Here is a 15,066-nt window from a genome sequence, read left to right as displayed (position 1 = left end):
TCGCATTAATTCGGCAATAGCTTCGTGTATGAATACTTCGCAAGCTTAATTTACAATTTAGCATGAGATCCGAACATAATTTCCATTCTACTGACGGACCACACCAAATATAAGACTAATATCTCTACATGTAGAACATAGGATTATAAGCATGGCCATCGTTGTCTTTCTTTCTACACTGTATATGCATGTACGTATCCTTTACATGTAGCTTTATTTCAAACTTACTTGTTGTGGGGATTCCAGTAGTGGTCACTGCAGGAACTGTAGTTGGTGTAACCTCTGAATAAAACAAGGAGAGAAGAGCCAGTGAATATAATATTATCATTTTTATAGGGCTATTATTAAGTTCAATGTACAGCAATAAGGCTGGAGTACTATCAACATAAGTAGCTAAATACATGTGCAGCTTAAGATGTAGTTTTATCAAATGATGTACAAAGATGACACATATCACCGTTGTGTGAAGGAAAGGAAGGCATGTGTCTTTATACCAGAATTAAATTAACATCATCGCTTTATTTGGGAACACGTATAACAGAATTTGTCTAGTCATCTTTTCATTAGTATTACCATCATTATCAACATCATCATCAATATCGTTATCATACAAGTACCAGCAGCAATGGTAGCAGTATTAGTAGTAGAAGTGGCAGTAGAGATAGTACCTTCCACGCATGCTTTAATAGAGACACCGGAAACAACAACGTCTTCACTTCCCAGTGGGTAAATTGTTAATGTCACCGTTTGACCAACAGCTCCAGGAAGATTTATTGCCAGCACAGATGATGCAGTCGGCTCGCTGATTCTTGTCTCCTTTTAAATATACAAACAAACACCATTATTGTCATCATAATAAATCCACTTCTCATTGTATTGTTATTATTCTATATGCTCGACCTCGCTTCCTTTATTAAATAACCAAATTATGATTGGCCTCTAAACAGGTATATGATGGATACACATATATAGAAAAAAACATTTGTAAATGCCATGGCATTCTCCATTGCTAACATGTACGCCTGGAAAGGAAGGCACGATAATTATTTAGTTGCCAACACGGATTAAGCTTTCTTAGTGCAAGCCATTTCCTTAACTTATCACGACAAAAGCCATAATTCTATTTGGGTCTTGTTTAATAAAACAAAAGAAATTACCCATATATTCAAAGAGTGATTCTCACTATTATGCCTAGGAAGGCACTTAAAGCAATAGCATTTGCAATTTTCATTCGGCATTAATCTTTGTGTACATTGATCTGTCCTTGAACAAGGCACGCTATAATATAAAAATGTACTCTGTCTTTAAACATCAACGTTATCCATCCATATATCCGATATTCTAGATTAGATGGACCCTACATTAGAAACGTAGTTTTCGCACTTTTACCAGAATACGCTTTACATTCATGTTCATCCGTGTAGATAACTGAGAATGATGTATGATAGCAGAATTTCCACTGTGATGCGACTAGTGAGGACAATATTTATTCATTAAGTTTGAGCTTAACAGCGGTAGAGGAAAACGTTCTGAATTCAAATGTGATAATCAGAATCTAGATTAGGATTGGGTTTTAAACCATGTATGAGTTTGTCATGAGAAAATATTTGAGAAGGCATGGTACAACACTTTCACTTACCACTTGAGAGGATCCAACTGTGGCAACAACCTTTTCAACTCCGCTCTCAACAACTAGGAAAATTTCAACTACTTTCATTTCTTTTTTCAAGACATAAATCAGTGTTTTCTCTTCTGGCGATCCCACAAACTTGCTCTCCAAGGCATCTCGGGCTGACACAGATGTAGCGTACAGAAGGTCTGAGTTTTCTTTCTTGCTGAGAGTCATAACCTCATCACACACAGGTTGAGCTATGGTATAAAATGAAACATAGTATACTTACAAGTGAAATGTAACTTAAGTCAGAAAAGAGATCTGTTTGAGGCTATGCTTTTCAGCCGGTCCAGACTAAATGTGCTTTAAGCTGATGGGTTCCATGCACAATACATATATACGTAAATGCGACGTGTGATGTTTACGCTCAGTCGCAAGTACATCCTGGTAGCAAACGTATTGATTTCATTCCTACATTTTTCAGTCTTTTCAAAGCAAACGTAATAAATATGTGTAATGACATTTGACGCAATAGTGTCCTCATGGAGATAAAAGACTTAAAATTCTTAATGTGTCTGAACGTAAACCTACAAAAACAAATGTACACACCCGTTACGAATATTTCATATCCCGAACATCTGTCACTTTTGTTGTCATTATTCATATAGTTTTGAAATTTCTAAAAATAAATAGTCACATATTTGCCCCAAGTATCCAACGGAAATCTCTGCATGTGAAGTTTTCTCAGTATCAATTCCTTTATTTATGGAGTATATATATTGAAGGAAAACACGTGGTGTTATTCAAAGCCTTTCCAGTAATAACTCGTGTCTATTTTCTGCATAAATGTTCAATTACAAAGGCCACGAGAATCAAATTGTGCAAGTCCATCAATCATTTACTCCTAACAATTATAAGGAAAGAATCATCGTAAGAAAGTACAGCATGTTTTGAAGACGGAAATTATGTATTTTGCCAATAGAAGTTGTTTGCAAGTACCATTGTGACAACTGTGTGAAACTGACTTCCACTGCATTAATATAAGTTAAGTTACTAGCTTTAATAAATCGGTGTTCTAAAACTAACATATACAAATATATATATATATATATATATATATATATATATATATATATATATATATATATATATATATATATATATTAACTAACCAGGCGTTGTTGAAGGTGTTCCTGGCGATGTAACAGTTGGACCAGATGTCGGCAATTCTGTAGGCGTTGTTCCACTGGGAGTTGTTACTTCTGATAAAATGGAATAGACATGAGCTTACTTCAATTATCTCAGACTTACATATAGGCCTGCAATATAACTGCCATGTTCGTGTTATATTTATTTAGTTGCAAACCTGGATTAATTCTCTTGTGAGATATTATTGCTACAGTGTACCTTCTGTTCTGAATATGCAGTATAATTCAAAAGTTGTGTTGATACCTCAATATATATAATTTCGGGGTGAAAGCGGCTATTTTAGTCTCCTCACAATTGTATCCAGTTAAATGATACTGTTTTTGATGTAATTCAGATTAAACTAATTAGCATAACCAGTTTTGCTACAAGGTAACGTTCCTACAAAAATCATATTTACCGACTTGGTGTATCAATTCCTTAACTAAGAAACGTTCAACTATTACCTTCCAGGATGTTTCACGTTACGTGTACCTGGTTTTCAAAGGAACGTTTAGTAACATCAAATTCACTAATTACCTAATGAAAAATACGCTATATTTCTAATTTTACGATAATGATGATATTAGGACAGGTGAAGATTTATACCGTATGACTAAGGTTTTATTACACACCCTCATAGCAGGCTCTTAATCCAACACCGGACACTTTAGGTTCTTCTCCAGACCTTGGATAAATTATCAGCTCTATCGAGTCAGCTACAACTCCTGCGAAGCTGAATGTTAGAGTAAGAGGCGTGCCGAGGTCAGGAACGGGTATCTCCTATAAAGTTGAATTAATATATTATTTGTTATATACATTATGTTCAAAAAATAAGATTGCTTTTAAAGCAATATTAATTCAAGTAAACGCATCTTCTAAGATTTCAATTTGCCACGTATCGCATAGGACATTAAGTACCAACAATGAAGATTCAAACTGCTATAAGCCATTACCGATTGAGCAGGTCCCACTGTAGCTATGACTTTTTCTACTCCCCTCTCCGCTACAATCAGAACGTTGACAATCTTTAGATTATCTGGTAAGTTGTACAAAAGAGAGATCTCCTCTGATGGGCCTGTGAACGTGCCGGATAATGCTTCCTTGGCGGAATCTGACGTGGGTTTCAGCAAGTCTGTGTTTTCAACCTTGTCCACGGTCATCAGCTCGTCACAGGGAACCCGAGTAGCTGAAGAAACAATGTGGAAAATATTCATTTTTATATTGTTTCATTTATACTTACAATTACGATATCATGGCGGAGGATTTTCTTCATGAATTCTTATTTCTTCAAAATGTCATCGGTTTTCTATATTATAGAAGGATTTTTCCCAATTAAGAATGGCTCACTGTGACCATTGCCAACGTATCCATTTTTATCTTCATAATAATTCGGCAATAGTTTCGTCTATGAATACTTCGCAAACTTAATTTAAAATTCATCATGAGATCCGAACATAGTTTCCATTCTACTGACGGACCACACCAAATGTAAGATTAATTTCTTTACATCTAGAACATAGGATTATAGGCATGGCCATCGTTGTTTTTCTTTCTACAATGTATATGCATATACATATCCTTTACGTGTAGTTTTTTTTCAAACTTACTTGTTGTGGGGATTCCAGTAGTGGTCACTGCAGGAACTGTAGTTGGTATAACTTCTGAATAAAACAAGGAGAGAAGAGCCAGTGAATATAATATTATCATTTTTATAGAGCTATTATTAAGTTCAATGTACAGCAATAAGGCTGGAGTACTATCAACATAAGTAGCTAAATACATGTGCAGCTTAAGATGTAGTTTTATCAAATGATGTACAAAGATGACACATATCACCGTTGTGTGAAGGAAAGGAAGGCACGTGACTTTATACCAGAATTAAATTAACATCATCGCTTTATTTGGGAATACGTATAACAGAATTTGTCTCGTCATCTTTTCATTAGTATTACCATCATTATCAACATCATCATCAATATCGTTATCATACAAGGAGCAGCAGCAATGGTAGCAGTATTAGTAGTAGAAGTGGCAGTAGAGATAGTACCTTCCACGCATGCTTTAATAGAGACACCGGAAACAACAACGTCTTCACTTCCCAGTGGGTAAATTGTCAATGCCACTGTCAGACCAACAGCTCCAGGAAGAGTTATTGCCAGCACAGATGATGCAGTTGGCTCGCTGATTCTTGTCTCCTTTTAAATGTACAAACAAGACCATTATTGTGATCATAATTAATCCATTTCTAATTGTATTGTTATTATTCTATATGCTCGACATCGCTTCCTTTATTATATAACCAAATTATGATTGGCTTCTAAGCAGGTATATGATGGATACACATATATAGAAAAACATTTGTAAACGCCATGAAATTCTTCTTGTGCAAGCAATTTCCTTAGCTTATCACGACAAAGGTCAATTTTTCTCTGGGTCTCCTTTAAAAAATAAAAGAATTTATCCCTATATTCAAAGAAGGATTCTCACTTGAATGCCTAGGAAGGCACTTAAAGCGATGGCATTTGCAATTTTCATCTGGCATTAATCCTTGCGTACATTGATGTGTCCTTGAACAAGGCACGCTATAATATCAAAACGTAATCTGTCCTTAAACATCAACGTTATCCATCCATATATCCGATATTCTAGATTAGATGGACCCTACATTAAAAACGTAGTTAGTTTTCTCACTTTTACCAGAATACGCTTTACATTCATGTTCATCCATGTAGATAATTGAGCACGGTATATGATAACAGAATGTACATTGTGATGCGACTATTGGGGACGATATTTATTCATTAAGTTTGAACTTAACAGCGATAGAGAAAAACGTACTGAATTCAAATGTGATAATTAAAATCTAGAATACGATTGGGTTTTAAACCATGTATGAGCTTGTCATGAGAAAATATTTGAGAAGGCATGGTACAACACTTTCACTTACCACTTGAGAGGATCCAACTATGGCAACAACCTTCTCAACTCCGCTCTCAACAACTAGGAAAATTTCAACTACTTTCATTTCTTTTTTCAAGACATAAATCAGTGTTTTCTCTTCTGGCGATCCCACAAACTTGCTCTCCAAGGCATCTCGAGCTTGTACAGATGTAGCGAACAGAAGGTCTGAGTTTTCTTTTTTGCTGAGAGTCATCACCTCATCACACACAGGTTGAGCTATGATACAAAATGAAACATAACATTTTTTTCAAGGTGACCAGAACTGAAATCATGAACGAGATTTATGTAAACACTGGTACATAGCCCATGCAAGTCAAATATGTTTGATGCGTAGTGGTCGCTAAGGGAATCGGTCCAGGAAAATGAATATATATATATATATATATATATATATATATATATATATATATATATATATATATATATATATATATAAAGAGAGACGCCATTAATAGATGCATACTGGCAACATTACTTACATCAATGAAAACGATAAGGAAATGTACGTCACAACCTTCACGTCAATGCAGCACTGAGACTGTGAAACTCTTTTTGTTTTCTTCAGTTCTTCATGTAAGTAAATCCGCAGATTTCATATTACGAAGAATAAGACAATGAAAGTGTGAAAACCTGTAAGTAAGTCTTTTGATGCAAAATTATAGGACAATCAATAGGCTGAAGAAAATACGGTAAACGCAACGATACATTCTGCTATTGGAAACTATGTACAAGTCCTGCTGAGGCTAGTGTCGCTACAGACAGATGTTACATACAGCATAAGTAAAGTTAACAAATGTTCTCAATGAGTGTTTCAGACCTTTAGATAAAATAAAGTCTTATTTACGAACCTGTTGTTGTTGCTAATGTTCTTGGCGATGTAACAATTGTTGTCGGCAATCGTACAGTTGTTCTGGCACTGGTAGTCGTAAGTTCTAATAGAATGAGAATTTAATAGAATTTACTTCATATTTCGCGATTTAAAGCACAAAATCTATGTCTATACACCTTCATAAATTCTGATTGAAAGGTTTATTACTATATTGTACATACGATTCTGAATTTCACGTATAATTAAAAATTGTGTTAATGCTTTAAGTATTTCGTTACGAATAGAAATCCAACATTTTGATGGAATTTATGTTGATATTAGTAGTAGTATCTATTAAATCTCATTTGAGACCTCTCTTTTTTTTTCACGTGCATAACACAGAGAATACAATAATGTAAGCAAGCTTTTTATGTTTATCGACAAATTTAAATTCAGGTATTAAAATTTGTTTTAGCTGTTTTCAGAGGATCTGTGAAACAAATTGTCAGCAATAGTGTACAGATCCGTTGATCATAACACTTGCTGATAACAAATAGCGTCAAAGGTTCTGACTATATATCAAGTATATTAATGCTACAAATCTTTATTCTTGACCAATCAAAAGATACGTTACATTGACATATATAAGACCAATCATAAAATGCACTGCATTCTCGGGGAATATAACAATGACTTGCAACAACATAAAATCTCTGACTTTTCAGATAAATATTTTCAAACCTTTGGTGTGGACAAAATATAAACTTCTTACCTTCTACACAGGCCCAGACCTTCAGCACAAAGACCATCGGTTGTGAGGGATTGTCTCTTCGCACGACCAATGTCAGTTCATCAGTAAGTACATTTTTAACATCAATAGTATTTTGTACATGATAGAAAACCTAAAAAAAGTAAAATATTCTTTGTCAATATTTGTGGCACAATATAACGTCTCTTCAACTATTTGTTAGATACAAGTGTAATGTGCATTTTCGGCCTTAACGTTTACTGTAAGATACTTATAACCATTGCTAAAAGGACAATATCAATTAATTATAAAATGCTTAAGACTATAATTTACAAAATGTCGCTTTCTTGTTTGTAGTGAAAGAAACTATAAATAACAATATACTTTTTAGAGAATATTAATTACACTAAATATTTCCTTTATAATAGTTTCCTTCCTTGCCGGTTTACAAATCTCAACTTATCAGTAACTGACTATTTTTAAATGTATTAATTGTAGAGTATACACTCTTCAAATTAATATTTTGTTTAATTAAGATTTCTAATTCATTGTGGTGTTCCCGTCTAATTCACTACCTTAATTACTGAATTACAATATAGGAGCAACTTAAAAAAATAATCTTTGCTGTATAAAATATATGCCCTTTTTCTTTAATATGCTTAATTATGTTTAATTAAACTTTCCTAATTTTTGACATCTTTCTGATGGGCGGAGAAATGCCTCAAATAAATTACCAAATACTACATGTTGAAACTGTATTCACTTAATGGTCAAAATTCATGTTGAACCCTTGAGAATAAAATACGCAATAATAATAATAATAATAATATTTACGAGAATTGCACATACAAGATTCATATAATTACGAACCTCCGATGTCAACGCCTTGGTTAGGGCATCGATGTAATTTATTTCAATATCTTTGACGTTGTTATCGAGTGCCAGTCCAATCATGCCTATTGTTGTAATCTCCATGAAGTTTATTGTTATCTCTAATGTATTAGAGTCAACTACCAAAGGACCTTTTTCTTCGAATCGCAGAGAGTCGATATTGTTTTGGTATAAACTGGGTATCACTTGAATGGCATCATTAGGAAGGAGTGATGGTCTGCTCATGGCGTTCTTCAGGATACATTCAGTAGATGGAACAGGACCTGAAGATAGTATATAGGTCAGTTATTATTATTATTATTATTATTATTATTATTATTATGTTCCTCATAAGAATACCCATTGTTTATTATGAAATTCTAGTAACCTATGTTGTTGTCAATGCGATGATGAGAATAAATATGACCTACTCCATTATCATGCTCCAAATTAAAACAGGCACAATGGCACGTGTTAGCAGCAACGTTTCCTCATGATAAAAGTGACACATCGTACTGTATTGTGAACAGTCAGTGCAGTCAGTGATCCAACGACTGTAAAGCAGATACCATTCGATTGTTATGAGGCAATATTACCAAGACAGGGCACCAAACTGAAATATCACCTGTGTCATTTTTCTTGTTGTCATTTGACATGTTTAGCATGACGGCGTATGTTACTACGTTTACTTATTATGCATAATTGCAAAAGGTTTCATTTTAATGTTGTATTAATTTCGATATATACAGACAGCACACAAAATAATTCTCACACACAAACAGGCCAGAGGGTTATAGTTTCCGCTCCTATGACCAAAATCATTTAAACTAAATTTAGCTAGGCTTCCTAGCACCCATCTAGGCATAATAAATATTACTTTTTGTCCGGACCAAGCTGTCAGCAAAATCAGAAAACACATTTCGACAACGAGCAGTAAAAATATTTCTAACAGTGATTCGTACGAACTAAATCGGTTTATATATCAACACAGTTAAGTCAGAACCGTTGCAGTTATGTAAGAGGCACCATGATTTTCGGTTTCATCGAAACGTCTCTGAGGCCTCCAAGGTTTGGGCCGCGTAAGTTTAAAGAATGGATATATCAAAACTACCACTGCATACTGTACTTGACGTTAAACATATATACACGAAAGATTCCGACAACTACATGAGTACGTAGTAGCAATACCTTCTACAAAATATATGTGTAGTTTTACCATCTGCTATTAATATTATGAAATGACAACATCTAAACAACCTTAATCCCGATTTGTACGTGGACCTTACATGTTTAGATTCACATTTATTACGGTTGTTTTTCAATAAAAGTATAAAGCATGCATGCTACCTTGGTATTTAGCTAAACTCTCCTTTCCCAAAATTCTCAAACTGTAGATCAAGTTAGTTCACATAAAAGAACAATAATAGGCATTAAGTAAAATATATTAGTCTACGTTTTGTTCTTCACTCACAAAGGCTAAACTGTCTCTTATATTCCAAGTTAGTACTCTTTCCTGAGATGAGGAAAAATAAATCTACTTCTGCTGAATTCTCTCTCTCTCTCTCTCTCTCTCTCTCTCTCTGACATAGTACAACGACAATCTAGTGTGTCCATACCTGTTGTACTTCCAACTGGCGATGTCGATGGGAATGTTGGTCCTTCCGAAGGAGTTGTGATGAAAGTCATTCCACTTGTGGTAGTTGCAATTTGCTCTGTGACAAACGTATATAATTATAATTAAATAATAAATGTTTAGCGTTAGAGTTGGGACAAATAATTAATACATAGATAATTCAACAGATACGTAAACATAGATGTTTATCGGTACATTTAGTCTTGGTGTATATTGTTATCCGATTTCACAGAATATTATGTTAAAACGTCAATATCGTTTTTTAAATTTCTATAGGCGACAAAATGGTTATCCATAACAATAACGTTTAATATTTTCTAATTCTGCAAACAAAATCTTTCAGCTGGGAACTTATTTGGGATGTGTATATACATACGTGGTCGTAGGATACTGGTGAAAACATATTAATCTGCGTTTCATTCACCTTTCATCATAGCAAAAAATTGTAAATGGACACAACAAATCAATATTTTTATTTTTACCTTTACCTCTGCAGGAATTAGAATTCAATTTAAATAGCTAATGCTAAATTCAATAATCTTTGTTGCAAGTAAGTAATATGGTGACCCGTTGAAATTGTACAAGATATATAGTCTATGTCAATTACATCAGGCCCGAATATCCAACTAAATATCAGTGTGTCTTTGATTATGTAATTGGTCAGTCCTTTGCCGGCCAGAAAATGTCAGGTTTTGACTGACTTATAGCGATTGGTTAATTGTATTCTACTCTTACCCTCAAAGCATGCTCTGATTGATACATCTCCAACCATGTATTTAGCGGCATCAATCGGGACGTCATAACTGATTTTCAGCACCACAATATATTTCTTTATAGGCACTGATGGTACTGTTGATTCGTCAGACACGTACTGAAATTATCACATAGAGTTTCATACAAATAATTACATGTTTTAAAGCCGAAATAGTGTAAGACATAGAAGTGTGAATGCCAGTCTTCTTTCCAAATGGAAGTAAGAGACGAAGAACACTAAGAAATAATTTTATACTGAAAGCTTAAACGCATTGTACTGGTATGCAAAAGAACAATTATTAGAAATGAATATATATTAATTACCTCAGGGTATGAAATACAGTGCAATTTACTAAAATTCAAAATAAAGACGAAGAGTGTCATTTTATTGCCATAAATGTGTTCATAATAACAGGTGTAAAAATTATTAGAGTCACAATAATTTTTATAATATTTGTAAGCTTAATTATATTTTTTACTGAATAATCACTGTGGCTTTGTATGAAAACATAAATGAATTGATACTGTTAGTGCGACCCAGCAAACTATATTTACACATTGTTAACGACTAGGCGGGAAAAAACACTTTAGAATTACTAACTATCCAACAGTTCACTCATATCATATAATTTATCCTTGTAATTTGGAATATGTCGGGGTAAATATATTATATTTCTTAACTTAAATACGTTAACGTAATTTGAGTCCATAACAAGCTCAAATCTTATTCACTTTTAAGCTTTTCACGGCGCGAATTACTAGCGTATTGCCTGTTAATAAAACTAAGGCATTGGCTGTTTTCATGTATAATATTTTTGGCGTTGGTACTTCATTAACATCATTCAAAGTATATTATAATTATTCCCAACATTCTTTGTTTGGGCCAAGGTTCTGGAATTGGCTCTTTTATGGATGAATATGCTAAATAATGCGCCCCTTACACGATGCACTATTAAACAATTAGTGGTCACTTTAAAAATATGGACAGTATTACCACAATGCCAAGATAGGGAAAAAAGAATATCAACTTGCCGGAATATCTTGCCAAGTATCAGCATCAGTACTTTTAAAGGATACGACGGCCTGCTTCAAATTGTTTTGGGGTGGAAATTGTACATCTTCCGTGTAAATTGGTTCTTTGTCTAATTTTGCTAGCCTGTAAACAATAACCGCTGGTTCGGATAGTAGAAACGGTTTGTCATTATCGGTCCTAAGAAGATCTTTTTGTTCTGGTGAGAGATCCTGCAGAACCTGAGTGTCTTTGTTTATAACCAGGATTCTGTCGCTTGGGATAAGCCTGTTATCGTCCATCCCATTCTGTAGAGAACAGGGCGTCGTCGCTTTAAACGTGGTTGCAGAAGGTGTTGTGAATGTTGGAGTAGTGGATCCTTTTGGGCTAGTTGTATACGGTTTTGATGATATAGTGGCCTCTATCACAGGGGAAAAGAAACGATATTTTAGATATGTTTTAGATCAATTATATGTGTATTACTAGAGATATTTTGCAAAATGCAACGATTCTTCGAATTCACAAATATTTCTCGCTAGCATTATCAAAACAATAAGCTATCATGCAGCAAAACTGAATAAAGAATACATAAAAATGTTACTCAATATAAACTTTATTTCAGATAACAATCAAAGTGAGGAATTGAAGGGACAATAGCAATTTCTTAAATCAATCACACAATATGTGGTTTTACAAGTATAAATGATGCTAATTCATGGACGAATACAAGACTATTTCAGTTGTTACCTTCATAACAGCCAGAAATAGATAAGTCAGCAGCCATGTTTTCATTCGCATTTTGTGCTACATCAAAACTAACTTTGATTTCCTCCAAATTCTCGTTGATAAGCACATCTGGGGTATCAGACGGATTTTCAATTAGCTGAAAAGATATGATCGTTTACAACCAGCCAAGCTAAAGAAGTTCGCACGTGCCATATTTTTCTGCAGCAAAAATGAAGCCTTTATTATAAAAAAGTAATATGAATCATCTCATGATCAACGCTTTTATTGGCCTAACTAATACCAAGATATCGTGTTTATTTAAGGGGGATATGATAATTCATTGTGTACCTTGTTTAAATCCTAGCCTGAGTATTGAAAACATCGGATCCTTTAGAAATTGGGTTACAATTACTATTATGATATAAAGTAAGTTGAAGCCGGCTTTCAAGATAAGTAAAAACCATGTTATCTTGACCTTTTTAATTATTATCTAATTCATTGTAGACATAAATGTGTTATTTGTAGCTTATGCGTTTTACAAGATGAATATCAGAAGCAAATTTATCAGAATGAAAAAACATTTTTACGGACACAAACACTGAAACAGTTCCTGGAATGATACGTTTGAAACATTATTCGCATTCATTTAATCATACAGCAGTCGATAGATAGATAGATACATAGATAGAATAAAACACTATGATTTTAATATATGTTATTTGTAGTTTATATTTCGTCAGTCCTATTGATAGAATATTTCGGTTCTCATATCCAGATATTTTCAATATATAGTTCATTCAGGAGAGTGAAAACATTGAACTGTACCGTTAGAACCTCGTCAAATCCAAAAGAGTTAATAACTAAACAGCTGAATTGTATTGTATTAGGTTTGCCTGGAATCACGAAAACATGTTGTTAAATCATAGAATTATCTAGAGTAGTTTGTTGATCATTTTATCAAAATAGACTGCTTTCGGCATATTTCCCATGAAGCAAACAAAAACAGCCAAATGATACCTAATCTTGAACTTTCCGGTCTTTATAGAAAAATGATTATGCCTAACTGACCTTGTAAGTCATTTTTCGAAAACTATATTAAAAATGCAAGATGACTTTAATGTGAAGACCAGTCTCTTTATATTTTCCCCATAATAAGTTTATTGAAACTATTATCAGCGCTAAACAATGGTACAGTTGCATATTCCTCTTCAAATTTCAACCGATTTATTATCATTGCATAATCTCCAACATTTATGTATATGGTAGTCTAAAACAAAACAAAACACTTACAGTGATCCAGTCATCAGAACCTGTTTTTCTGTATGTAATCGTTACAAAGGCAGCATTGTTATTGGGCATGAAGACAAGTTTCCCGATGAATATCCCTGGGGTCAGCAGATAGCGGATCTGTGTCCCTGGTGTGACGGAGAATGGTATGCCATCATCAACTCTTAATTTGTCCTTTTCGTCATCGCTTAGACCCTCTTGACCCACCACTTCAATCATACTACTAGGCAAATATTTCTGCCAGTCCATACCCTCCTCCAGAGCACAAGGGGTTCTAGCTGTTGTTTTTGGTGACGTTAGTGAAGGTGGTGTTGTAGGTTGCGGTGTGGGAAGGCCTAATAAAGATATTTTATCCCGAATATATAAATTTCCATGAAAATAACTTTGCATTAAATAATATACTTATAACTGATCTGGAAATATAACACTACAAATATTAGAGGAATATGTCAAAATTGTGATGTCTGAGTATTACTTATTAGTCATTTTTCTTAATGAAACTTACGAATATCAAGCTGAAATGCTAAAAATATCGAATTACAAAAATATAGTAGTAAACATGAAATTGTTTTAAGTCATATTTGTTATTTATTGTAGGTAAATTAACGAAAGAATATTTTTACAAACAAACTAAAATAATCAATAACTGACATTTCGACTCAATAAATGTGTGGAAGTTGTTTGCACAAGCAAACACGTTGAATTTTCACCAAACAAATTACTGAGTATTACTTTTACTAGACGTATGTACAAGAAGTTACAATACAGCAAAATACTTTTTTGTGTTACAAAAAATAACTCCATGTACTCTGCATGCAGACTTTCTGTCTTAGATGACATTACGTTCTGGACGCACGTATTTAATCATAACGAATTGAGGAACTGATCCAAATATTATGTTTTATATTTATAAAATGCAATAACACTTGCAGGGTTTCAATCGGGTACGTATACGTTTATAATAACACTTGATCAGATATAAAATGTGATAACAGTTGGCATTAAACAGGCTTCCATTAACCATTAAGTATACCTGAGTCAGCTATTTACTGCAAGAGTCAAATATTCACCCACAATACTAGAGTCAGTTACTTACTGCAAGAGTCAAATATTCACCCACAATACTAGAGTCAGTTACTTACTGCAAGAGATAAACCATATCATGAAAACGACAACCTTATACAAATTTAAATTTTAATTGGAGGGAAGCAAATTATTTCGAAACGGAGTTCTTGGGAAACTAAACTTTAAATCGTCACATTGACAGATGGCATATTGTACCTTCAAAGCATCCCACAATGCTGATGTCAGCAATCATCCCTGTGTCGGGCACAACTGGTGCCAGATAATGGATGACGAGGTTATGTATATCGGCATTTAGAGCTACGACACCGTCAGGGTAATCAGCAGCGTTATACTGCAACGGAAAAAGATATGCCTGTATCAATACATTGTCTGCACTTAGAAACTA

The 15,066-nt window shown here is 33.9% G+C and overlaps 1 protein-coding gene across 1 annotated transcript in view; it reads right to left on the bottom strand.

Annotated features, from left to right (window-relative positions):
• Nucleotides 1-13,814, bottom strand: part of LOC149776698 (uncharacterized) — a 29,218-nt gene extending 15,404 nt beyond the window's left edge. The window contains exons 1-14 of the mRNA XM_089941333.1: nt 13,599-13,814; nt 10,556-10,691; nt 9,804-9,899; nt 8,188-8,471; nt 7,342-7,471; nt 6,610-6,693; nt 5,748-5,977; nt 4,848-4,995; nt 3,754-3,986; nt 3,433-3,580; nt 2,785-2,874; nt 1,640-1,869; nt 669-816; nt 229-282 (exon numbers count right to left, since the gene is read on the bottom strand). Coding sequence (XP_089797459.1) covers nt 229-282; nt 669-816; nt 1,640-1,869; nt 2,785-2,874; nt 3,433-3,580; nt 3,754-3,986; nt 4,848-4,995; nt 5,748-5,977; nt 6,610-6,693; nt 7,342-7,471; nt 8,188-8,471; nt 9,804-9,899; nt 10,556-10,691; nt 13,599-13,814 — 2,227 coding nt within the window. The remainder of the gene's footprint in view (nt 1-228; nt 283-668; nt 817-1,639; nt 1,870-2,784; nt 2,875-3,432; nt 3,581-3,753; nt 3,987-4,847; nt 4,996-5,747; nt 5,978-6,609; nt 6,694-7,341; nt 7,472-8,187; nt 8,472-9,803; nt 9,900-10,555; nt 10,692-13,598) is intronic.
• Nucleotides 13,815-15,066: the final 1,252 nt, after the last annotated feature.

The sequence above is a fragment of the Sinohyriopsis cumingii genome, chromosome 18, assembly GCF_028554795.1.
Source record: "Sinohyriopsis cumingii isolate HCF-2022 chromosome 18, ASM2855479v2, whole genome shotgun sequence".
In the NCBI taxonomy this organism is placed as follows: Eukaryota; Metazoa; Mollusca; class Bivalvia; order Unionida; family Unionidae; genus Sinohyriopsis; species Sinohyriopsis cumingii.
The sequence above is the reverse complement of the archived record's forward strand: the minus strand, read 5'-3'. Positions and strand labels throughout refer to the sequence as shown.